The 27,795-nt window shown below is 35.0% G+C and overlaps 1 protein-coding gene across 1 annotated transcript in view; it reads left to right on the top strand.

Annotated features, from left to right (window-relative positions):
• ERBB4 (erb-b2 receptor tyrosine kinase 4) overlaps positions 1-27,795 on the top strand; it is a 694,050-nt gene that overhangs the window by 381,340 nt on the left and 284,915 nt on the right. The window contains exons 7-11 of the mRNA XM_065880236.1: positions 7,183-7,296; positions 7,418-7,544; positions 12,352-12,425; positions 13,285-13,375; positions 15,498-15,697. Of these exons, the coding sequence (XP_065736308.1) occupies positions 7,183-7,296; positions 7,418-7,544; positions 12,352-12,425; positions 13,285-13,375; positions 15,498-15,697 (606 nt within the window). The remainder of the gene's footprint in view (positions 1-7,182; positions 7,297-7,417; positions 7,545-12,351; positions 12,426-13,284; positions 13,376-15,497; positions 15,698-27,795) is intronic.

Here is a 27,795-nt window from a genome sequence, read left to right as displayed (position 1 = left end):
TTTTTTTAAACATCTTTATTGGGGTATAATTGCTTTACAATGGTGTGTTAGTTTCTGCTTTATAACAAAGTGAATCAGCTATACATATACATATGTTCCCATATGTCTTCCCTCTTGCGTCTCCCTCCCTCCCACTCTCCCCATCCCACCCTTCCAGGCTGTCACAAAGCACCGAGCTAATATCCCTGTGCCTTGCGGCTGCTTCCCCCCAGCTATCTACCTTACTACGTTTGTTAGTGTGTATATGTCCATGACTCTCTCTCGCCCTGTCAAAACTCACCCTTCCCCCTCCCCATATCCTCAAGTCCGTTCTCCAGTAGGTCTGCGTCTTTATTCCTATCTTACCCCTAGGTTCTTCATGACATTTTTTCCCCTTAAATTCCATATATATGTGTTAGCATACGGTATTTGTCTTTTTCTTTCTGACTTACTTCACTCTGTATGACAGACTCTAGGTCTATCCATCTCATTACAAATAGCTCAATTTCATTTCTTTTTAAGGCTGAGTAATATTCCATTGTGTATATGTGCCACATCTTCTTTATCCATTCATCCGATGATGGGCGCTTAGGTTGTTTCCATGTCCTGGCTATTGTAAATAGAGCTGCAATGAACATTTTGGTACATGCCTCTTTTTGAATTTTGGTTTTCTCAGGGTATATGCCAAGTAGTGGGATTGCTGGGTCATATGGTAATTCTATTTGTAGTTTTTTAAGGAACCTCCATACTGTTCTCCACAGTGGCTGAACCAATTCACATTCCCACCAGCAGTGCAAGAGTGTCCCCTTTTCTCCACACCCTCTCCAGCATTTATTGTTTCTAGATTTTTTGATGATGGCCATTCTGACTGGTGTGAGATGATATCTCATTGTAGTTTTGATTTGCATTTCTCTAATGATTAATGATGTTGAGCATTCTTTCATGTGTTTGTTGGCATTCTGTATATCTTCTTTGGAGAAATGTCTATTTAGGTCTTCTGCCCATTTTTGGATGGGGTTGTTTGTTTTTTTGTTATTGAGCTGCATGAGCTGCTTGTAAATTTTGGAGATTAATCCTTTGTCAGTTGCTTCATTTGCAAATGTTTTCTCCCATTCTGAGGGTTGTCTTTTGGTCTTGGTTATGGTTTCCTTTGCTGTGCAAAAGCTTTGAAGTTTCATTAGGTCCCATTTGTTTATTTTTGTTTTTATTTCCATTACTCTAGGAGGTGGGTCAGAAAGGATCTTGCTGTGATTTATGTCATAGAGTGTTCTTCCTATGTTTTCTTCTAAGAGTTTGATAGTTTCTGGCCTTACATTTAGGTCTTTAATCCATTTTGAGCTTATTTTTGTGTATGGTGTTAGGGAGTGATCTAATCTCATACTTTTACATGTACCTGTCCAGTTTTCCCAGCACCATTTATTGAAGAGGCTGTCCTTTCTCCACTGTACATTCCTGCCTCCTTTATCAAAGATAAGGTGTCCATATGTGCGTGGGTTTATCTCTGGGCTTTCTATCCTGTTCCACTGATCCATCTTTCTGTTTTTGTGCCAGTACCATACTGTCTTGATTACTGTTGCTTTGTAATATAGTCTGAAGTCAGGGAGCCTTATTCCTCCAGCTCCTTTTTTCGTTCTCAAGATTGCTTTGGCTATTCGGGGTCTTTTGTGTTTCCATACAAATTGCGAAATTTTTTGTTCTAGTTCTGTGAAAAATGCCAGTGGTAGTTTGATAGGGATTGCATTGAATCTGTAGATTGCTTTGGGTAGTAGAGTCATTTTCACAATGTTGATTCTTCCCATCCAAGAACATGGTATATCTCTCCATCTATTTGTATCATCTTTAATTTCTTTCATCAGTGTCTTATAATTTTCTGCATACAGGTCTTTCGTATCCTTAGGTAGGTTTATTCCTAGATATTTTATTCTTTTTGTTGCAATGGTAAATGGGAGTGTTTTCTTGATTTCACTTTCAGATTTTTCATCATTAGTATATAGGAATGCCAGAGATTTCTGTGCATTAATTTTGTATCCTGCTACTTTACCAAATTCATTGATTAGCTCTAGTAGGTTTCTGGTAGCATCTTTAGGATTCTCTATGTATAGTATCATGTCATCTGCAAACAGTGACAGCTTTACTTCTTCTTTTCCGATTTGGATTCCTTTTATTTCCTTTTCTTCTCTGATTGCTGTGGCTAAAACTTCCAAAACTATGTTGAATAAGAGTGGTGAGAGTGGGCAACCTTGTCTTGTTCCTGATCTTAGTGGAAATGCTTTCAGTTTTTCACCATTGAGGATGATGTTTGCTGTGGGCTTGTCATATATGGCTTTTATTATGTTTAGGAAAGTTCCCTCTATGCCTACTTTCTGGAGGGTTTTTATCATAAATGGGTGTTGAATTTTGTCGAAAGTTTTCTCTGCATCTATTGAGATGATCATATGGTTTTTCTCCTTCAATTTGTTAATATGGTTTATCACATTGATAGATTTGCGTATATTGAAGAATCCTTGCATTCCTGGAATAAACCCCACTTGATCATGGTGTATGATCCTTTTAATGTGCTGTTGGATTCTGTTTGCTAGTATTTTGTTGAGGATTTTTGCGTCTATGTTCATCAGTGATATTGGCCTGTAGTTTTCTTTCTTTGTGACATCCTTGTCTGGTTTTGGTATCAAGGTGATGGTGGCTTCGTAGAAGGAATTTGGGAGTGTTCCTCCCTCTGCTATATTTTGGAAGAGTTTGAGAAGGATAGGTGTTAGCTCTTCTCTAAACGTTTGATAGAATTCACCTGTGAAGCCATCTGGTCCTGGGCTTTTGTTTGTTGGAAGGTTTTTAATCACAGTTTCAATTTCAGTGCTTGTGATTGGTCTGTTCATATTTTCTATTTCTTCCTGATTCAGTCTTGGCAGGTTGTGCATTTCTAAGAATTTGTCCATTTCTTCCAGATTGTCCATTTTATTGGCATAGAGTTGCTTGTAGTAATCTCTCATGATTTTTTTTATTTCTGCAGTGTCAGTTGTTACTTCTCCTTTTTCATTTCTAATTCTATTGATTTGAGTCTTCTCCCTTTTTTTCTTGATGAGTCTGGCTAGTGGTTTATCTATTTTGTTTATCTTCTCAAAGAACCAGCTTTTAGTTTTATTGATCTTTGCTATTGTTTCCTTCATTTCTTTTTCATTTATTTCTGATCTGATTTTTATGATTTCTTTCCTTCTGCTAGCTTTGGGGTTTTTTTGTTCTTCTTTCTCTAATTGCTTGAGGTGCAAGGTTAGGTTGTTTATTCGAGATGTTTCCTGCTTCTTAAGGTGGGCTTGTATTGCTATAAACTTCCCCCTTAGAACTGCTTTTGCTGCATCCCATAGGTTTTGGGTCGTTGTGTCTCCATTGTCATTTGTTTCTAGGTATTTTTTTATTTCCTCTTTGATTTCTTCAGTGATCACTTCATTATTAACTAGTGTATTGTTTAGCCTCCATGTGTTTGTATTTTTTACAGATCTTTTCCTGTAATTGATATCTAGTCTCATGGCGTTGTGGTCGGAGAAGATACTTGATACAATTTCAGTTTTCTTAAATTTACCAAGGCTTGATTTGTGACCCAAGATATGATCTATCCTGGAGAATGTTCCATGAGCACTTGAGAAAAATGTGTATTCTGTTGTTTTTGGATGGAGTGTCCTATAAATATCAATTAAGTCCATCTTGTTTAATGTATCATTTAAAGCTTGTGTTTTCTTATTTATTTTCATTTTGGATGATCTGTCCATGGGTGAAAGTGGGGTGTTAAAGTCCCCTACTATGAATGTGTTACTGTTGATCTCCCCTTTTATGGTTGTTAGTATTTGCCTTATGTATTGAGGTGCTCCTATGTTGGGTGCATAAATATTTACAATTGTTATATCTTCTTCTTGGATCGATCCCTTGATCATTATGTAGTGTCCTTCTTTGTCCCTTTTAATAGTCCTTATTTTAAAGTCTATTTTGTCTGATATGAGAATTGCTACTCCAGCTTTCTTTTGGTTTCCATTTGCATGGAATATCTTTTTCCATCCCCTTACTTTCAGTCTGTATGTGTCTCTAGTTCTGAAGTGGGTCTCTTGTAGACAGCATATATAAGGGTCTTGTTTTTGTATCCATTCAGCCAATCTGTGTCTTTTGGTGGGAGCATTTAGTCCATTTACATTTAAGGTAATTATCGATATGTATGTTCCTATTTCCATTTTATATATTGTTTTGGGTTCGCTACTATAGGTCATTTCCTTCTCTTGTGTTTCGTGTCTAGAGAAGTTCCTTTAGCATTTGTTGTAAAGCTGGTTTGGTGGTGCTGAACTCTCTCAGCTTTTGCTTGTCTGTAAAGGTTTTAATTTCTCCATCAAATGTGAATGAGATCCTTGCTGGGTAGAGTAGTCTTGGTTGCAGGCTATTCTCCTTCATCACTTTCAGTATGTCCTGCCACTCCCTTCTGGCTTGTAGGGTTTCTGCTGAGAGATCAGCTGTTAACCTTATGGGGATTCCCTTGTGTGTTATTTGTTGTTTTTCCCTTGCTGCTTTTAATATGCTTTCTTTGTATTTAATTTTTGACAGTTTGATTAATATGTGTCTTGGCGTGTTTCTCCTTGTATTTATCCTGTATGGGACCCTCTGTGCTTCCTGGACTTGATTAACTATTTCCTTTCCCATATTAGGGAAGTTTTCAACTATAATCTCTTCAAATATTTTCTCAGTCCCTTTCTTTCTTTCTTCTTCTTCTGGAACCCCTATAATTCGAATGTTGGTGCGTTTCATGTTGTCCCAGAGGTCTCTGAGACTGTCCTCAGTTCTTTTCATTCTTTTCTCTTTATTCTGCTCTGCAGTAGTTATTTCCACTACTTTATCTTCCAGGTCACTTATCCGTTCTTCTGCCTCAGTTATTCTGCTATTGATCCTATCTAGAGTGATTTTAATTTCATTTATTGCATTGTTCATCGTTGCTTGTTTCATCTTTAGTTCTTGTAGGTCCTTGTTAACTGTTTCTTGCATTTTGTCCATTCTACTTCCAAGATTTCGGATCATCCTTACTATCATTATTCTGAATTCTTTTTCAGGTAGATTGCCTATTTCCTCTTCATTTGTTAGGTCTGGTGGGTTTTTATCTTGCTCCTTCATCTGCTGTGTGTTTTTCTGTCTTCTCATTTTGCTTATCTTACTGTGTTTGGGGTCTCCTTTTTGCAGGCTGCACTTTCGTAGTTCCCGTTGTTTTTGATGTCTGTCTCCAGTGGCTAAGGTTGTTTCAGTGGGTTGTGTAGGCTTCCTGGTGGAGGGGACTAGTGCCTGTGTTGTGCTGGATGAGGCTGGATCTTGTCTCTCTAGTGGGCAGGTTCACGTCTGGTGGTGTGTTTTGGGGTGTCTGTGGCCTTATTATGATTTTAGGCAGCCTCTCTGCTAATGGGTGGGGTTGTGTTCCTGTTTTGCTAGTTGTTTGGCATAGGTTGTCCAGCACTGTGGCTTGCTGGTCGTTGAGTGAAGCTGGGTGCTGGTGTTAAGATGGAGGTCTCTGGGAGATTTCCACCGTTTAATATTATGTGGAGCTGGGAGGTCTCTTGTTGACCAGTGTCCTGAAGTTGGCTCTCCTACCTCAGAGGCAGAGCCCTGACTCCTGGCTGGAGCACCAAGAGCCTTTCATCCACACGGCTCAGAATAAAAGGGAGAAAAAGTAGGGAGAATTAGTAGAAGTATGAGTAAAGAAAGAAGGAAAGGAGGAAAGGAAGGAAGGAAGAAAGAAGCAAAGAAGGAAAGAAAGGAGGGAGGGAGGGAGGGAGGGAGGAAGGAAGGAAGGAGGGAAAGAAGGAAAAAAGACAGAAAGAAAGATGATACAGTAAAAATAAAATAAAGTATAATATAGTTATTGAATTAAAAAATATTTAGAAAAAAAAAAAGGGACGGATAGAACCTTAGGACAAATGTTGGAAGCAAAGCTATACAGAGAAAATCTTACACAGAAGCATACACATACACCTTCACAAAAAGAGGTAAAGGGGGAAAAATCATAAATCCTGCTCCCTGAGACCACCTCCTCAATTTGGGGTGATTCGTTGTCTAAAGGAGGGAAGGAAGGAAGGAAAGAAAGAAAGAACGAAGGTAAAGTATAATAAAGTTATTACAATTAAACTTAATTATTAAGAAAAAGAATTTTTAAAAAAAAGTCATGGACGGATAGAGCCCTAGGACAAATGGTGGAAGCAAGAGTATACAGACAAGATCTCACACAGAAGCATACACGTACACATTCACAAAAAGAGGAAAAGGGAAAAAATCATAGATCTCGCTCCTAAATTCCACCTCTTCAATTTGGGATCATTCCTTGTCTATTCAGGTATTCCACAGATGCAGGATATATCAAGTTGATTGTGGAGCTTTAATCCGCTGCTTCTGTGGCTGCTGGGAGAGATTTCCCTTTCTCTTCTTTGTTCTCACAGCTCACAGGAGCTCAGCTTTGGATTTGGCCCTGCCGCTGCGTGTAGGTCGCTGGAGGGCGTCTGTTTTTTCGCTCAGACAGGACGGGGTTAAAGGAGCCGCTGATTCGGGAGCTCCGGCTCACTCAGGCCGGGGGTTGGGGGATGGGGGAAGGAGGGGCACTGCGTGCGGGGCGGGCCTGCGGCGGCAGAGGAAGCGTGACGTTGCGGCAGAGGCCGGCGTGACGTTGCACCAGCCTGAGGCTCGCCATGCGCTGTCCCGGGGAAGTTGTCCCTGGATCCCGGGAACCTGGCAGTGGCGGGCTGCACAGGCTCCGCGGAAGAGGGGTGTGGAGAGTGACCTGTGCTCGCACACAGGCCCCTTGGTGGCGGCAGCAGCAGCCTTAGCGTCTCCCGCCCGTCTCTGGGGTCCGCGGTTTTAGCCGCGGCTCGCGCCCGTCTCTGGGGTTTGCGCTTTCAGCCGCGGCTCGCGCCCGTCTCGGGGGCTCGCTCCCTCCCACTGGTGCAGGTGCCGTCCTTATTCTTTTGTCTCTGTTTTTTCTTTTGCCCTACCCAGTTACGTGGGGAGTTTCTTGCCTTTTGGGAGGTCTGAGGTCTTCTGCCAGCCTTCAGTAGGAGTTCTGTAGGAGTTGTTCCACGTGTGGATGTATTTCTGGTGTATCCGTGGGGAGGAAGGCGATCTCCGCGTCTTACTCTTCCGCCATCTTCAAGGTCCCCCCCCCAACATTATTGTTAATTTTACCTTTTTTTTTATCAGATAACTTCGTGGTCGATTCCAGTTCCTGTGTGCGTGCCTGCCCTAGTTCCAAGATGGAAGTAGAAGAAAATGGGATTAAAATGTGTAAACCTTGTACTGACATTTGCCCAAAAGGTGATGATTTTTTTTTCATTTTATAATGAAAAAATACTGTTATTTTATAATAAAAATGCAATAATTTATTGACTAAAGAAAAATTTTCTCAGCTGTCTAATTGTGCATCTTGTTTCTACAGCTTGTGATGGCATTGGCACAGGATCATTGATGTCAGCTCAGACCGTGGATTCTAGTAACATTGACAAATTCATAAACTGCACCAAAATCAATGGGAATTTGATCTTCCTAGTCACTGGTATTCACGGGTCAGTATTACATTTTTGTGGAAAATTGTTTTACGAAGTGCAGACAAAGCTTAAGAGATTCTTTAGTTTTGTCTGTTTGATTCCTTTTGACAGAGTTCCACTACACATTAATGCTTTCCTCCAACAAAGTCAAATGCCAGATTTCACCAGCAGTGATAGTAAACCAAATTTTGGGGGTACATCCAGATTATGAATTTGGTGACAAGTTAGATTTAAAAATATAGATTTATATATAAGCTAAGATGTATTTACAGGACATTTTCCTCAAATCCATAGATTTCAGTAAGCTTGGCACATTTGTGGATATGTTTAGGGAAACAGTATCAGTGGACAAAGTGGGGAATTTCATTCAAATTCCTAACCAGTTAGTTCAAAACAACATAAATTAATGCATCTTACAGAAAACAAATCAGTAAGTTGAAATTCTGAGCTTTCAGGTATTTTCTTTGCCTTGCTGCATCTTTTTCTGTTTTAGACTTGGGAAGTTAGTGATAAATCTATTAAATGAATTTCATTTTAGCAATAAAAATTGTAACATTTTCTGGGCCCCTTCATTACAGAACCACCTGCTGTTTTTAACTGGGAAAATGACCAAGTTTGCATCCTTTCAACTGTAATGAAAATATCAATATTTTTACTTTATATTTTATCTATTTGTATATATCACAACTTAATCCCTAAATATTAGTGCTACGGGCTACAGATAAAAAATATCACTCACATATTTCAATTCAAAAGATTACTCTAAACATATATCATTTCTAGAAGCAAAACAATTTAACACATTATGAATAAATACGTCAAATAGGAACAAGAGAAATAGAACAAAGCGTTTCTTTCCATTCAGATAAATTACTGTAGGTCTTAGTACATAATGCATTTCTTTACTTTAAAATATAGCTTTTAATATGGATCTGTGCCAGAAACTGTAATAGTATGTATTCACTTTCTGTTATATTTGGTCTAAGAGGTGTTTCTTGTTGTTTTGTTTTTTTAAAATAAGATCCAGATTTTTAACGTCTTTTTAAAAAAAAATGTGCATATGATTACTCTTAGTTTACATGGCAACAGTCTATTGGAGATGGGTGGTACTACCATTTTGAGATGGGACACATTCAGTCGGCTCCACCATGGACAATCTGTATTGAGCCGTGTGGCTTCCATGTCAAACAACTCCAATGTAAAGTTGAGAACTGGGTTAATAATAAATACCTACATCCTCTGGTTGTTGTGGAGATTCAAAATAAAACAAAATATACATTTTTTTTAAGTGTTCAGCCCAGTGCCTGGCATACAGTAAACCTTAATAAATGGTATAAAAAAGGAAGAAAATGGTGGGGGAAGGGAAGGAGTAAAGGAGGGAAAGGGGAGAGAGAGAGAGAGATAAAGAGAGAGATTGAAAAGTAACAAAAATAGAAGTTAAAAATCGCTAACCCCCCGAAACAAAAGAAAGTTAAAAAAAAGGAGAAAAAGGCACTTCAAGAGGAAAATCTCAGTGACTATATCTAGTATATAGCACAGCATATAGTGCAACAGATAATATCTCATAGACTACTGGAAACCAAATAAAGACAAAGTTATTTTCATGGCAATCCTTACTTTACGATGTCATACTTCCTAGTTCAGACGATTATTATTTGTCCTTAATTATAGCACTTAAATTTAACATTATAATTAATATTATTGTGTCTTAAGCATAATATATAAGGCATTTTCCAAGACAAATATATATGTGAAATATGATATGTTCCGCACTCCTAGTCTCATGCCAACATGAAACATATTCTGAAGCCTTTCCCTTTCATTTTAGGAAAGTATTAATATAAAGTTAATTGAGTAGGTCTCAGACACTTATGTGTAGGCATATGTGTATCCATGTATGTAATATGTGTGTGTATATGGACAAAGAGAGAGATTTTAAAGAGGAATAACATGAGGTATTATTAACAAAGCTTTCAGTAAATTAACAAAATTTTTTGCTTCACTTAATTTCCATTACCCTAAATCTTCTACTATCTAGTTTTTAATAGGATGTATGGTTTGATAAAAGTAGCTAGGGTATTTCTTTAAACTAATAGAAATGAAAAACCCATAATTAAATAAGAGTGTACTTTTCAAAAACAAATTTCTGCAAAAAGTAAATTTACTGTGAAGTTGTCAACTAAAATGTTAACATATAAAAGAGATCAATGTTCAGTTTATAGCACGATACCACCATTGCTAGAAATAAACTAGGCATTCTTATTTCCTTATTTAGAATGGGAACTGCAGACAAAATTCAGCGTTCAGGGTTATCATAGGATCCCCTTTCATGTCTTGTCATGTCTAATAATGTCCCTGTGAGTATGCTTAGAGCAATAAAATGCTCACCAAATAAGCATGTTCATGCTGTGTCACAGTGTGACACAAACAAGAAAGTACTTAGATGATAGACTGTAATGATGATAGACAATGGGAAACAGATAATGAGCTTGGTGAAAAAAATAACGTGATTTCTATGGAATTGTGAAAATATGTTTCTCTCTCTTTATCCTGAGCTTTATTTTGGATCACCCAACACAATAACAGGGTGGACATAATGTTTTTTTTCATGGTCCTGAATTTAGCTAGGAAAGTTCTCAATTTTAAAATCTATGGATTTCAAGTGGCTGTAGGGTGGAATGCCCTAGGGGTACTTTTAAGTTGGTAAGTGGGATTCTGTCAATTTATTTTATGAGAGTCCTGAATCTCTAAAATTAAGTATATAAAATTTCTGTGGTCCGCTGGGCTTCATGTGAACAGTCCAGAATTCATTTCATTCGTGGCAACCTGGAAGTGTTCTCAGTAAAGGTTTCGACTGACCCCATTATTGTGTGCTTGACCTGAACTTTGAGTGTTTCTCAGTAAAGCAGGAATATTTGATTATATGGCTAGAGCTATTCTAGACACGGCTTTTCATCAAAGAACAAATGTGGAAAGTTCATTCTACTACTGCAGAGCTGATATTTCATGTGCATGCAGACATCTTTGCACATTAGAAAATGATAGCAACCAGAATTTTCCCTCATGATGAACCTAATTTTGTGGCTCCATTTTTATTGAAAGCATAGATATTCATTCTATATATCTTCAGTTACAAATAGAGCAAGTTTGCTAGAATATTAATTTAGACTTTAAGCTTTTGAAAGATATTCATGTCACATTAAGGAAAATCTTAATTGTTTATGTGTGAATTATGGGGACACTCATTTACAGTGTTTCCAAGCCTTCTATAACACACCATGTTAAACTAGTAGCACAATGTATTGATTAAACTTCTTAGTTTTTCTCAGTTTGAAGCAGTAATTTCATCAAGCAAGATTTTTTTTTTTCTTTTAAAAGATATGGGATGGTTCACAGTATAGAAAATATGCTGATGAATCAAGCAGAGAGAGCCAGTAAAGGGTGGTTCCAGAGATCAAGTTTGCTGAACTAATAGAGAATGTTTTCAAGGCTCTAATGCCAGGATGAATAAATGCCGGTGGATTCAGAATCAGATTCTTAGAAGAAAGGCCATATGCTTATCCGTTTGTCAGGGGATTGTGGAGTACATTGACTGATAGCCTCCAATGGATCATGTATCCTAGTGTTTATTCCCCATGTGAAAAAGAAGGTTCTCAGAGACTGGTAAAACAACAGATATCCAGTACAAGGATAAAATTCAGTTGATTGCTAAAGGTGCATACAAACTGCTAAAAGAGCCTGATTCCTTGTTTTTAGAACGTTTGATCTCTCTTGGAGAAATGACCAGTGAATGGAATTTAATTTTCCTCTGAAGAGTATATATTAATATAAGGTTTCTACTTGCCCAGAATAGCACAGAGCACCTTTTAAAGTAATAAAACCTAGAAAAACTACTAAATATTACTTAAGAAAATCTGAAAGTATTGCTTGAATTACTGAGAAATGTTTAATATTATGTTTATATTTGGCTTAATATTCAAGAATGTAATTATTTTGTATGGGCAGGATGTTATAAATGAAAAATATTTTCCTAAGATGAAAACGTCTGAAAAATTCCATTAAATATTTAATTTTAAAGGTATTTTATATTAATTTTTATAAAGACAGGGCATTTATGTATCAATAACATTAATTACAAAAAATATATTTATGCATTAGGAGATTGTATTTTTAAAAATCCCCAAAGTTTACAACACATTTTGAGTATTGTTAAATTTGTGGTAAATTTTATTTTCAAATGTTAGTATGATTCATATAGAGGGAAGCAAATAGTTCCTGTCATATGAAAGTGAACATAAATAAACAGATAGGAACAAGATTGCCCTGATAGATAAATGTGAAAATACAGAAAAATAAAAAAGTTTACTTCCTGTATTTGTTTTCACCTTTCTTATGAAATTACAGGTTCTGTTAGCAATTTAGTACACTTTGAGGAACCCAAAAGGCAATTATTCTCACCATAACATAATTTATTTGCAGTATATATTTTTCCAATTGAGAATAAACTTTTAAAGGCAAAATAAAGTGGTTAATGAATGGAATTGCTATATTTGGAGGTTTATTCAGGATAGTCAAATTGAACCGTTCCTCTGGATCTAGAATAGCCTTCAATGAAGAACTCATAATCTGTGTCATCAAAATTTCCTGAAAGTACCTTTTAATCCCCTTCCACATCTAGCATAGAAAATCTGGATAAAACATTGCTAACCTTCCTATTGCTAATTAAAATTCAATTGGAATGAAATAATTTTTGTCACATTTCTCATATTTTTACCCCTTTATCTAATTTTAAGTTCGGCTTCATTTTTTTTTTTTTTCCCCCTAGGGACCCTTACAATGCAATTGAAGCCATAGACCCAGAGAAACTGAACGTGTTTCGGACAGTCCGAGAGATAACAGGTAATTTTTAAAGTGAGTTTGTTGTGCTATGAACTATGTGAATTTTAGTCTTTTGTTAAAAATATTACATAGTATTGGAATTTTCAAAGCAAATTCTAGTTTTGAAAACACGTATTATTTTAAATGATGGGTGTCTTAGTTCCTTAGCATCTGTGCACATTTTGAAATCTGTGGAATTAAAAAAAAAAATCCTTGAAATTTTGATGTTACTGTTTTTGCAAATGTCAGTGGATCTTTGAATCAATGTGTTTCTATTTACTTTTCACAAGTACTATTGAGGATGGGTAGCAGGTAGGATTCATTTAGCACATGTTTATTGAGGACCTGATATGTTCAGAGCTGTCGTGGTAGATGATATGGGGCCCATAGACATGAATCAGACATGGGTTTGCTATCAAAGAATGTAAAATCAAATAAGGAGGCTTAGTTATATACATAAATGTCTTAGAATGCAAGACAGACAGCTGATGTTGTAAATGTACAGATAAGGTGGGAAAAGATTTCAGAGAAATTAAACTCTTTGTCTAGTTAGACTAAATAATTTTTCCATTTAGAAGAATAAATCAAGTTAAGAATCATTTAAATCTTTAAACCATACACTTATATGATTCTGTATGTATATATTCTTGGTGTTCATTATTTTGACATTCATCATCTATTGAGTATTGTAGCCCAGAAACTTGGGGTAAGACACTGAATATTGGAAGAAGAAATATGATACAGAATGGTTCAAAAATAGGAATATTTGCTGCCTTTTCCTTACCTCCCATTTTCATCATATTTTAAGAATAATTGGTATTAAACACTGTTACTGAGACAATGATATTCTGAATTATTTTACTGCCCTTATCTTTTGTAGGTTTCTTGAACATACAATCATGGCCCCCAAACATGACTGACTTTAGTGTTTTTTCTAACCTGGTGACCATTGGTGGAAGAGTACTCTATAGGTAGGTGTATATATTCAAAGTTACAGGTCTCTGAATCATGTGTCCATTATGTCATAGCCATCAGACTCATTGATTTACTGATTCTAGAAATATTGATTTTCCACTTTAAATTTTAAAGGAAAACTCAATGAAAAATACCCCTGATTGTGCTTTAAAGTATACAACTTGATTTATCAACTGCCTGTCACTTAAAGTAATTTTAGTGTTTCAACTGCCTGTCACTTAAAGTAATATTAGTGTTTGGCAGTTGTGGAGTACATGATGTGAACCATAAAACCGAACCTTCTTTTTGATCATATGTTATCATAATTAAAAGATAGACTTGAATGACTTTGTAATGACTTCAGTGTATGGGATACAAATGCTGTTTTTCCAGGAGGTTCTCGTTTTGTCTCTGGAGCTATCATTTGAACAAAGCATCACAGCGCTGATATTTTAGAATTTGGTCCACTATGCTACATGCAGTGCTGGTTAATAATGGACAGATAATCAGGGCTCAGAAGGATACTGTTCCAAAGTTCTAATGTCAATATTTTTATTCACATAAGAAAAATATATGTTTTAATATTTATTAAGCCACTGTTTTTATTTTACTTCAGATTTCATCTGCACAAAATTATTGTTTATGAACTGTTAAAAGTCTATTTATATAAGGAGACCTTGATAATTTTTCTACTTAAATCTGAAAGATGCCTAAAGTCAATACTGTCATTAAATATTCTATAATAATGGTTCACAGGAAGTCCATTGAATTTTGCTATTAAAACAGGTATATCTGTAAGAGGTTCTAAAATGTAAAGGGGAAAAGTGCTTAATAAAAAAGGATAGTTGAGAGATATAATCTATTCAAGTGCTATATGGAGCCAATTGAATAAAGTGTTATAAATCTAAGTAAAGGCATTATTATGCTCACATTGTAATCAACAACTAAGGATGGTTATGATGGGAACAAAGATTTGAGAGAGTGAATTACATCCCATTTGGGTACACATACACGTTATATATCTGTATATTATAGTTCTCCATGCATGTGTATATATAAAACATGAAAAAAAATCTGAGTACTAAAAGCAAAGCAAATTTAGAGTACAGTTTTGATTTCCAAAATATAAAATAATGTTCATAAGTTGATTGAAATGTGGGAAACACATTTAGTCTTTAGAAAATGGACAAATAATTTAATTACAAAGTGGACTATGTTGAGAAAACAACATCCTTGAAATGATAATTTGTTTCTACAGTGTAGTTGTTATTTAACTTTTAGAGATGCTTTCTCACTTGTCCAAGCCTTCTGAGTATTTTTTTTTATTTTAGTTTAATTTTATTCTTCTCTTTAATTTTTAACATCTCCTATCCTTATACATTTTTCAAGTATTACAATTAACGCTTTGGTTTCTGAGGTATAAATTAAAGCTAAATATGGTCATTCTCTGAGATATTTACTTCTGAAAGTGTGTCTAAATCTATTAAATAGTTAGAGTTGAATTAATGTCTTACTTTGGGTAGATGAACAGTCACCCCATAAACATTTATTTAATTATTTAGTCTTAATTTAATTCTTGAGGATTTAATTCTTGAGGACCTTAAGATTCAGGGGTTAGGAGGGAAGGCAGTGAGCAGATACGTCAGTGGTACATATATAGACAGAGACAGAGATATCATTGATATTCATAATTATAAAAGATGGGCTTTTTTGGGGGGGTTCAAGTGATTACTTTTAAAACAGTCAGCATATAGCATGTAAAGAAATAGTATTTGTGGGCTTCCCTGGTGGCACAGTGGTTGAGAGTCCGCCTGCTGATGCAGGGGACACGGGTTCGTGCCCTGGTCCGGGAGGATCCGACATGCTGCAGAGCGGCTGGGCCCGTGAGCCATGGCCGCTGGGCCTGCACGTCCGGAGCCTGTGCTCCACGACGGGAGAGGCCACAGCAGTGAGAGGCCCGTGTACCGAAAAAAAAAAAAATAGTATTTGTATCTCAGGTTTTTTAATTCAATCTTTTTTACACTCTATTAACATTCTTTTTGGAGTAAGATATGACATCCTTATTTTACTTCAAGAATGCATGTCATGGCCAGAAAACAATTATTACTGTTCCATTTTTTTCCTCTACCCTCTCTTTAGTGGCCTTTCCTTGCTTATCCTCAAGCAACAGGGAATCACTTCTCTGCAATTCCAATCCCTGAAGGAAATCAGTGCAGGAAACATCTATATCACTGACAACAGCAACCTGTGTTATTATCATACCATTAACTGGACAACGCTCTTTAGCACAATCAACCAGAGAATAGTGATCCGGGACAACAGGAAAGCTGAAAACTGTAGTAAGTACATTACCCAAACATTAAAAATCTAGAAACTTTAAACATTATTTTTCTCATTGGACCAAACAAACATAGTGGTGGGTCAGAATTGTTGTCGTCTGTTACTCAACCCTTAAAAAAGGTTGGTATAAAATAATCAAATGGGTAACTTTTTATAATACATTGCATGTTTTTATAATGTATTTCATATTCTCAAATCTTGCCTAATCATAAGAACCCTCCTGTGGAGATTTAGATTCAATAGGTGTAAGTGGAGCCTGGGAATCTAAATGTTTAATAAGCATCCTGGGTAATTCCTTGGATCCAATCAATTTATGGAAATCCACTCTATTAAATTTTCTGTTTATTTTTTGCTTCAGAGAATTTGATAACATAGAATAACAAAGTATTTGCCATTTAGGAGTGGTGAAAAAAAAAAAAAGACGTGTTCTTCTGAAATGTGTAAAAATGCTGTTCCAGTAGTTTGCTAAACTTCATTTCATAAATGTGTTTTTGTAGGCATGGAGTGATCTCTTTTTTCATGTATTTTACTACTTTTTAATCCATTCCATCACTTCTTTGTTACACAGAAGCAAATAATGTTTTCATGAGGATATAACTAAGTCATTCCCATCTTATACTTTGATACTCCAATGATTAATACTTAATTCTTCCCTGTTTTTCTCCTGGGTATTACTTTATTCTGCACCCTATAAGTGCTACTACTATGCATATAGTAGTGACTTACTTATAATAAATACAAAATAAAATGACTTAGAATTCAAAGAATCTGTTTACAAATGTATATTCTTGTTGTGGTCATGATAAGTCAGTCCTTTTAAAAGTCACATTTCTTAAGAAACATTTTGCTCTTAGGAAGTCTTCTTGCTTCTTTAATCTCACCATTGGAACAATCACAAGGGTATACATACATAATGATTAAGTTCATTAAGTACGTGAATGAATAGTATAGGACTTCTTAAAAAATGTAAACTCTTAAGAGGCCAACATGATTTAAATTTACCAAGTAGTCCATGAACTAATTAATTAATTTATACCCCACCTTGTACCAGAAAGGGTTTAAGGCAGCTCAGGCTAGCAATTTTTATAAAATATAGCTTATAATTTGTGAGGAATTCACATTTTAGCTCTTTTGGATCCTGAAAAGTATTTTCCAGAGAAAAGAGACCTATTGCAACATGAGATTCCTGTTTTGAGTGAACTTAAGTTCTTATATATTCTTCTGTTCTTCATAGAATCAAGAAATATAAAATATTGTTATATATCAAAATATACATGTCCACATTGAATGAGATTTATCCTTTCATTGAGCCTAGATTGTTTCCTTGGTTTTAAACATTTCTGAAACCTGACAGAAAGCTTGCTTTTTTTTTTTTCTACTTAAGCTTCTTATCCCACAATACTATATTTGTGTTTGTACATGCCCCAGACAAAGTAGATTACTCATGGAAATAAAATAGAAACTTTTTCAACACTAACTTATAAATATTTCCCTAAGTTAGGGTTATACTCTCCTTTTCTTTCACTTACTTCAAAAAATGAAACAAAATGAAAATAAAACAATAGTACCTCTACCTTTTAAAGGTAAGATTTAGGTATGAAGACAAAAAAAACAAAACAAAACTAAGAAACAATAAAAGAATGAGAGAAAAACATTCTTTTTCTTTAACTCATTTAATCATTTCACAAATCCCTTCTTTTACCTTTTGTAAACCTGAATAAAAAGCAAATGGGAAAAGAAAATGTGGAAAGAAATTAACTGTGAAAAAGCAAGATAGGAAAAATTTATGTAATTATTCCATATCTCTTTAAGACTTCTAAAATTTTGAAAAAAACAAAAGAAGATAAATAATATTAATAAATTAAAAATCTAACATTTTCTTCAACTTTCAGTGTTAGGTCTCTTGGAGGTTTATCCACTTTTCAAACCATGACATATTTTATAATTGACTTTACAGTTTCAGGAAGAAATGAAGCAATTAGAAGAAAGCAGTTTTGTGGTGCTATAATTTAATATTAAGCATATAATTTTTCATTTTTAACGTCTTAGAGTAAACAATTTTTGCATGAAATCCATTTATCAAAATTTGGGTTTCGGTCTCATAGTACACTGGATCCTGCATTTTCAGAAATGTAATTATCCTATAAACTTGACTTCAGATGTGCTGCTGATGTTTACACTGAACCTACAATGGCCGCCCACATGTGATTAAGGCCATTTTATCATCCATAGTATTATCTGCAAAGAGGAAAACAAATATTTGCTTCATTTTAAATGTACTTAAATATTGCATTTTTAGACATTCTTTCTTAATATACCACACACAAGACATATATGAGCACACACACATATTCATTACAAGACATATGGATACACAGACGTACAGCATAAGGTGTGTATTCATATGCTCACACAACACATACACATGTACACAACCCTCGGACACTTACACATGCATTCACACACATAAACACAAACACACAGTCACCATAAAATACTCTCCTCTAAATCTGTATATTGGCTTGGTAGCTTAAAAGAAAAATCAACCTTGATTTTTAAGTGTTTTTTGGAGTTCAACATGATTTAAAACAGCAATGACAATAAAAGAAAAACCTCACCTCGTCTATAAAGTGTGACCATAGCTTGAGCAATCTTACTCTTTTAAGTCAAAATTTTCAAAGCAGACATACAGATGTCTTTATGGTTTGAAGAGACTGAGATTGAGAGAAACTCTAGGACATGAAAAGCTGGAACATTTTCTACCTCCTTTATTTGTATGGTTGTGGTAGGGACAAAACAGTGCTGGTTGGAAGGAGTTTTATAGTAGGTTTATAAAAGTATTTGAAGTTTCTTTAAATAGTTAAGCATAAATTTTTAACACCAGAATATAAACAGTGAAGAGATAAATACAACAACAAACCTTCGTAATCTGAATTACATTTGAACTCAGACATCTTTATTTTTAAAATATTTGCACATATACACTTAAAACCACCATAAAAATGAGAGAAACTATATTCATAATTACCTTTCAAATTGAAATAATTTTATTTTTTAATTATAATAGTGCTTTTATCATTGTTAGAAAACAAAACAATGGACGAATTGTAAAATTTTTTTGTTCTAATTCTGTGAAGAATGCCATTGGTAGTTTGATAGGGATTGCATTGAATCTGTAGATTGCTTTGGATAATATTGTCATTTTCACAATATTGATTCTTCCAATCCAAGAACATGGTATATTTCTCCATCTGTTTTTGTCATCTTTGATTTCTTTCATCAGTGTTTTATAGTTTTCTGAGTACAAGTCTTTCGCCTCCTTAGGCAGGTTTATTCCTAGGTATTTTATTCTTTTTGTTGCAATAGTATATGGGAGTGTTTCCTTAATTTCTCTTTCTGATTTTTCACTGTTGGTGGAGGAATGCAACAGATTTCTGTGCATTAATTTTGTATCCTGCAACCTTACCAAATTTATTGATTAGTTCTAGTAGTTTTCTGGTGGCATCTTTAGGTTTTTCTATGTATAGTATCATGTCATATGCAAAGAGTGACTGTTTTACTTCTTCTTTTCCAATTTGTATTCCTTTTATTCTTTTTTCTTCCCTGATTGCCATGGCTAGGACTTCCAAAACTGTGTTGAATAAGAGTGGCAAGAGTGGACATCCTTGTCTTGTTCCTGATCTTAGAGGGAGTGCTTTCAGTTTTGCATCATTGAGTATGATGCTTGCTGTGGGTTTGTCATATATGGCCTTTATTTATTTTTTATTTATTTATTTTTAAATTAAATTAATTAATTTATTTTTTTGGCTGTGTTGGGTCTTTGTTGCTGCACCCGGGCTTTCTCTAGTTGTGGCGAGCAGGGGCTACTCTTCATTTTGTTGTGCGGGCTCCTCATTGCAGTGGCTTCTCTTGTTGCGGGGCATGAGCTCTAGGTGCACAGGCTTCAGTAGTTGTGGCTCACGGGCTCTAGAGCGCCGGCTCAGTAGTTGTGGCTCATGGGCTTAGTTGCTCCGCAGCATGTGGGATCTTCATGGGCCAGGGCTTGTACCTGTGTCCCCTGCATTGGCAGATGGATTCTTAACCACTGTGCCACCAGGGAAGCCCTATGGCCTTTATTATGTTGAGGTAGGTTCCCTCTCTGCCCATTTTCTGGAGAGTTTTTATCATAAATGTGTGTTGAATTTTGTTGAAAGCTTTTTTTGCATCTATTGAGATGATCATATGGGTTTTATTCCTTAATTTGTTAATGTGGTGAATCACATTGATTGATTTACATATACTGAAGAATCCTTGCATCCCTGGGATAAATCCCACTTGATCATGATGTATGATCCTTTCAATGTGCTGCTGGATTCTGTTTGCTAGTATTTTGTTCAGGATTTTTGCATCTATGTTCATTAGTGATATTGGTCTCTAATTTTCTTTTTTTGTGGTATCCTTTTTCTGGTTTTGGTATCAGGGTGATGGTGCCTTCATAGAATGAATTTGGGAGTGTTTCTCCCTCTGCAATTTTTTGAAGAATTTGAGAAGAATGGGTGTTAGCTGTTTTCTAAATGTTTGATAGAATTTGCCTGTGAAGCCATCTGGTCCTAGACTTTTGATTGTTGGAAGATTTTTATTTATGGTTTCAATTTCATTGCTTATGATAAGTCTGTTTATTTTTTCTAATTCTTTCTGGTTCAGTCTTGGAAAATTTTACCTTTCCAAGAATTTTTCCATTTCTTCGTGGTTGTCCATTTTATTGGCATATACTGGTTTGCAGTAGTCACTTATAATCCTTTGTATTCCTGCAGTGTCAGTTGTGATTTCTCCTTTTTCATTTCTAATTTTATTGATTTGTGTCCTCTCCTTTTTTTTCTTGATGAGTCTGGCTAAGGATTTATCAATTTTGTTTATCTTCTCAAAGAACCAGCTTTTAGTTTTATTGATCTTTGCTATTGTTTTCCTCATTTCTATTTCATTTATTTCTGCTCTGATCTTTATGATTTCTTTGCTTTGACTGACTTTGGGTTTTCTTGTTCTTCTTTCTCTAGTGGTTTTAAGTGTAGGGTTAAAGTGTTTTTTGAGATGTTTCTTGAGGTGACATTGAATTGCTATAAATTTCCCTCTTAGAACTGCTTTTGCTGTGTCCCATACATATTGGGCGGTTTTGTTTTCATTGTCATTTTTTTCTATGTATTCTTTTAATTTCTTCTTTGATTTCTTCAGTTGTCTGTTGGTTATTTAGTAGTGCACTGTTTAGCCTCAATGTATTTGTGTTTTTTTACAGTTATTTTTCCTGTAATTGATTGGTCCTAAAAGATGCTTGATATAATTTCAAGTAAGCTGTGTATAAAAATATTTATTGAATAAGTGCCATATTAATGGTAATTTCATTTATTTTCTATTTTTCATATCAGCACTGCCATAATGTGAATCTTAGTTCATAAAAAATTTTGTACTATGCAATCATTTCCTTGGGCTAAACACTTAAAAGTGGAATTTCTGTGAAATTAGGTTATATACAATAAATTTTGGTATATATTGCTATGTCATCTTTCAAAAATACTAGATTAGTTTACACTTGTCCTAAACAATGTTTGATAAGGAATATTTTCCACTACTCTTTACAACACTTGATATTATCCATGGATTTAAATTTTGGTGATCAGAAATATGAAAAAGGAGTCTTTTAAATTTATAATTTTTAGTTGATATTGAGCCTCTTTTTATGTGTTGATTGATCCTTTCTATTTATTTTTTGTATATTACATAGTTATAAGCTTTATCCATTTTTTAATTCTGGATTTGAAAAAGCTCATCATAAATTAAATCCATTAAATTTTTGTGTCTTAAATATGTTGTGTATAATTTTCCTTCTATATGCAATTTTTTTTAAATTTTGTCTTTTGATAGACAAACATTTTATGTTTTTATCTAGTTAAATGGATACATCATTCTCTTTTTTATGTTTATGATCTTGGCATAGTCTATCTTTTTTCTTCTAGTACTTTAAAACTATATTGAAATTTTTAATCCATCTAGAAGTTTTGGTACAGCATAATTTTAAAAAATCTTAATTTGGCTAGGATATTGACATAATTTACTGAATAATCCATATCTTCTCACTGATTTTAGGTGTCTGCAATATTTAGCTAAGTAGAGAAAAAGTGCCAGACTCAACCTGTATAGTTTAATTTAATCATCACCACCACCCTGTTAAGTATAATTATTACCATTTTGCAGATGAATATACAGATGTCCAGAAAGTTGAATAATATCCCCAATGTTTGGAAGCCATAGTAATTAAAACAGTATGGTACTGGCATAAAAACAGGCACATAGGCCAGTGGAGCAGAATGAAGAACCCAGAAAAAAAATCCACAAATAAGTTCAACTAATATTTGTTAAGGGAGACAAGAATATTCAATGGGACAAGGATAGTTCTTGAAAATGATGTTGGGAAAACATGGATATTCACATGCAAGAGGAAGAAAGTGGACCCCTGTCCTATGCCACTCATAAAATGAATGCAAAGGGATAGGGAGGGTGGGAGGGAGATGCAAGAGGGAGGAGATATGGGGATATATGTATCTGTATAGTTGATTCTGTTACAAAGCAAAAAGTAACACACCATTGTAAAACAATTATACTCCAATAAAGATGTTAAAAAAAAAAAAGGATTAAGGACTTAAACATAAGACCAAAACCACAATATTCTTAGAAGAAACATTGAAGGTGAGTTCCTTGACATTGGTCTTGGTAATAACTTTATGGATATGACACCAAAAGCAGAAGCAACAAAAGTAAAAACAAGTGGGGCTACATTAAGTAAAAATTTTCTGCATAGCAAAAACAACAAAAGGGAAAGCCAACCCACGGAATGGGAGAAAACATTTTCAAATCATATATCTAATAAGGCATTAATACCCAAGTTATATAAGGAACTCATGCAACTCAGTAACAAAACAAACAAACAAACAATCTGGTTAAAAAATGGGCAGAGGATGCGAATAGACATTTCTCTAAAGAAGACATACAAATGCCATCAAGTACATGAAAAGGTGCTCAACATCACTAACCATCAGGGAAATACAAAATGAAACCACAATGAGATGTCACCTCACATCTGTTAGAATGGCTATTATCAAAAAGAGAAGAGATAGCAAGCGCTGGTGAGTTTATAGAGAAAAGGGACCTCTGGTGCCCTGTTGGTGGGAATGTAAATTGAAGCAGCCATGATGGAAAACAGTATGGAGGTTCCTCAAAAAATTAAAAATAGAATTACCATATGATCTAGCAATCCCACTTCTCTGCATCCTGATGTTCACTGCAGCATTATTCACAATAGCCAATATATGGAAACAATGTGTCTGTCAACAGATGAATGGATAAAGAATATGTGTCATATATACACATGTGCGTGTGCATGCATACACACACACTAGAATATTATTCAGCCATAAAAAAGAAGAAAATCCTGCCATATGCGGCAACATAGGTGGACCTTCAAGACATGCTAAGTGAGTTAAGTCAGACAGAGAATGACACATACTGTATGATATCACTTTCATGTGGAATCTAAACACATCAAACTCGTAGAAACAGAGAGTAGAATGGTGGTTTTCAGGGTCTGAGGAGTGGGGGAAATGGGGTGATGTAGATCAGAGTGTACAAACTTTAAGTTATAGGATGAATAAGTTCTGGGCATCTAAGGTACAGCATAGCAAATATAGTTAACAAAGCTCTATCTTATACTTGAACGTTGCTATGAGCGTAGAGGTTTAATGTTTTCACCACCACCACAATAACAAAATGGTAATTACATGAGGTGAAGGAGGTATTAACTGAACTTACTGTGATAAACACTTTATAATATATATGTGTTTCAAATCACATTGTATACCTTAAATTTAAACAATGTTAGAAGTAACTTTGTCTCAATAAAGTTGGAAAAAATAAAACTTGGCCATAACTGTATAAGCTTTAAGTCTTTTCATATAACAAAGAAAATAATAAGCATAATTAAAAGGCAAAAAAGAAATAGAAAATAAAAGCAAACAAGAGAGCATATCAGTTCACAGAACTGAGAATTGCAAGGGATATTCCTTCAGGCACAGATGGATCTAGGGGTTAAACAACATCACCTGGACTCGGTCCTTCGACATTGCCCGATTCTGCTTTCTTCTTAGGCCAGCTCTCTTTCTTCATTAAAAATGTTTGGCCTTGGCTTGGAGAATTCACAAAGTTTATAAGTACAGGTAAAATAGCTCTACTTTCTCTCTCCCAGCATCTGTATTGTGGAAAGTTGACCCTGCTTGGATCATATGCCTATCTCTGAACAGTTCACTATTTTCTCTCTGCCACCAACTGTTCAAACATGTTTTTAAGTCAGTCCCTTCAAAGCAATTGGAGTGATATTTTAAGAATAAGATCCTAACTCTCCTGCTTAAAATCCTTCATCAGTTTCCCACAAATCTTTGGACAAAGCAGAAAACCCTTTAAATGGTCACTAGGTCCTACATAATCTGGCCATTTTTCACCTCACTAGTTCATCAGATATTACTTTCCCACTCAATGCTCATGTGCAGTCGGTTCTGTGAAAGCACTTGATCTTATTCACTGGTCAGACTCTCCTGATTAGACTTGTAATCCCCAATTTCCCCTAGCCATCTTTGCTTAATAATTCCTATTTATCCTTCTCATCTCACATTGTTGTCCCTCTTTCTGTGGACTGACCTAATGCTACCTACCCATTAGGTTAGGACAACTGTTATATTTTCTCTCAAAAAAATATATATTACACAATATAAATGATTATTTATATAATGCTGTCTTCCTAACTGGACTGTAATCCCTACATAGAGACAATATGTATTTTATTTCATATTTCCATCATATCCCCATTTCTTAGCATTGTCCAGTATAAACTAAGTAGTTTCTCAACAAATACTTCTAAAAGTAAACACATGGATATACTTGTATGTTTCCACATTTCTCTTAAGTATGTTTATTGAGGGCTTAGTTAGATGAGTAACCCTGCATTGTATACTACTAATATGATGTCTGATCTTCATCATAACCCAGAAAGGTAGATTATTTACTTTACAGATAAGTAATATGTAAATAATTGCCCAAGGCTGCATGGCTAGTCATAGCGTAAGGATTTGAACCTATGTTGACCTGATCAGAAAAACTGAACTGTTACAACTAAATCGTATTTTTCAGGCTTTATAGAAAAAGATTAATGGTATCTGTCCAAATACATTCCAAGTCAAACCTATGCCTCTACATATGGTAACTAATGCAAACAGCATACGTAGGTAGTCTTGTACAATGAAAGAGAAGATATTTTTTCTGCCTTTGTGCTTGTAGACAGGTACTTCATTTCAATATTTTGAGATAATCCATTTACTTTCACACATGCAGCACAAGTAGCAAGATCCATTATTTAAGCTCGCCTCTATTTTAACGAAAGCAAGTTCAATATTCTCTGTAAAGGTCGAAATACTACGCACATTATTATCTCTCCAAATTTTTAATAGACATAATTTAATAGGTATAATTCAGATGAGATAAAGAAAAAACAATTTTACAGCTTCCAGAAAAAAAGAGAAGTTAAAGGTTGCCTAACAACTACATTGCTAAAGTTTCTTTAGAGAGCTTTATAATGGTGTTTCAAACTGTAAGCCATTGAGTAGGCCCTTCTACTCCTTCCTATGGGACTATCACTCTGGGAGGTCAGAGAGCGGTTGAATTCTTGGTACTGATTGAAAACTTCTTTTCTCTCGAGAACTTCAAAGAAGTATTTTCCTTGGCCTTTTGTGGAGACACTTCCCATGTTTTCACTCTGCAGAAAATGATCAACCAGCCTTAAATACCATCATCTAGTCATTTGGAAAGAGTGAGAAGAAAGTAATTATTATGGTTTCCTGTTTGTATTATTGCTTTCCTCCAATAGGTACTGTTTCCCTGATGCAAAACTGCTCTGAAATTGAGCATCTGAATACAGACTAAGGAAGGTAGTAGGCAGCAGAAAGGAAGGTAGGAGTTTGCGTGAAGCCAATACTCTCTTTTTCAACTAATGTCAAAGCAGATAACAGATAGCAGATAATGTCAAAGCAGATAACAGAAAATTAAGGGAGAAGGGACAAGAGTGAGAGGCTTTCACACCTGAAAAAATTAATGTGAGTTGGTGAAATAAATAGATCAAGAAGTTGAGGGACTATCATGAAATGGGCAGTACAGGGGTGTACTAATGGCTTGTCAACATCCTAAAGGAAGAAACTGAAAACAAATGTGAGGGTCTTAGACAGAAGTTGATATACAAAGAATTTGAGGCATTGATTATATTTTCTACAAGGACAGGAAAGTGATGAATACAAGCAGTCAGAGATTCATGATACTGTGTAGTATGATTTTGAATATACTCTACTTGCCTTTACAAGTTGCTTTTAATAATATAACTTTTGATTTTTTTCCCTCTTCAAGCTTTCTTCTGATAATTGTTTATCACATAAACAAGTATATATAAAAATTGTATATAAATGTACTAAATGTACATATGAAAATTTGATTTTACACATTATATTCAATCAGCTTGATTGAACTCTCCTTCTTACTCCTTACATCTTTATAAATTAAGGGGAAGTCATTTATACATCTAGGAATCAGTGATATGAGACCTATGTTAAGATTTCATTTCTACTGACATTGATTTTGTACAGTGAGAGAACACTCTTTCTCTGCATTATGAATGAATCAGAGGAAAGAACTTTTGCTATTAGTTCAAAATCGGTGTAACAGATAAACTGTCAGCCTTTCCCAAGTAGAACATCAAATCATTCAACTTTTGAAGAGTTTCCACAAAAGAAGAGAAAAATAGTTATGATATATGGTATTTCAATTTAATGATTAAGACATGGAGAGAATCATAATTAAGCAAAGTCCACAAACTTTATGAGTTACCTAGAATAATTAATAATATGAGAACAGCAATCCTTATTACAGGAAAATGCTCTGTATAGTCACTATTCCCTCAGATTATCTTTTAAAATTACATTTATCTGTTATTTAGGATGATAACTATAAAGTAAATAAGCTAAAACAGAATAAAAGGAACTATAATTTTCAATAAAGTTTTGTGGGGTTCTTGGAGGCTATTTGGGGGCATTTTTGAGAAATCTTATATGAAAACGTTTGTCTATGAACAAGAAACAGCAAGTAATTTCACTTTGAATTTTTAAAGTAAATATGGATGGAATAATAAGGACTGTGTAGTTGTCATAAAAAATTTGGTTTTCCAAAATATGTCATGAAAAGAGGAAAATGGGAAGAGGACAGATTGGACAAACAGTAAGATCAATGATTTTAACCAAAATTGTCATAATAAATGTAAGTGGTTAAATACCCTAATTAAAGGCAGAGATTGTCAGATTAGATTAAAAAAGCAATACCCAACTATATGCTGCCTACAAGACACAAACTTCAACTACAAAAACACATATAGATTAAAGGTGAGAAAATATACCTGGAGAGATAAATAGATCAACACAAGAGTGAAGAACTATGAATAAACCTACAAGTATGTGGACAACTGATTTTAAACAAATATGCAAAGCCAATTTACTGGCAAAAGGATTGTATTTTCTTTTTTTTTTTTTTTTTTTTTTTTTGCGGTACGCGGGCCTCTCACTGTTGTGGCCTCTCCTGTTGTGGAGCACAGGCTCTGGATGCGCAGGCTTAGTGGCCATGGCTCACGGGCCCAGCCACTCCGCCGCATGTGAGATCTTCCTGGACCGGGGCACAAACCCGTGTCTCCTGCATCAGCAGGCGGACTCTCAACCGCTGTGCCACCAGGGAAGCCCAAGGATTGTATTTTCAATAAATGGTCCTGGAAAAATTGGATATCTACGTGCAAAAAAAGAAAAGAAAAAAAGGAATAGATCCTTACCTAGTACCTGTGTTGGTGAATTTTATGTGTCAACTTTACTGGGTCGTGGGGAGCCCAGGTATTTGGTTAAACATTACTTGTGAATATGTCTGCAGGGTATTTCTGGATGAGATTAACATTGGAATTGGTAGACTGAGTGAAGCAAAGTGGATAGGCATCATCTAA

The sequence above is a fragment of the Phocoena phocoena genome, chromosome 7 (genome assembly GCF_963924675.1).
Source record: "Phocoena phocoena chromosome 7, mPhoPho1.1, whole genome shotgun sequence".
Classification (NCBI taxonomy): Eukaryota; Metazoa; Chordata; class Mammalia; order Artiodactyla; family Phocoenidae; genus Phocoena; species Phocoena phocoena.
The sequence above is the reverse complement of the archived record's forward strand: the minus strand, read 5'-3'. Positions and strand labels throughout refer to the sequence as shown.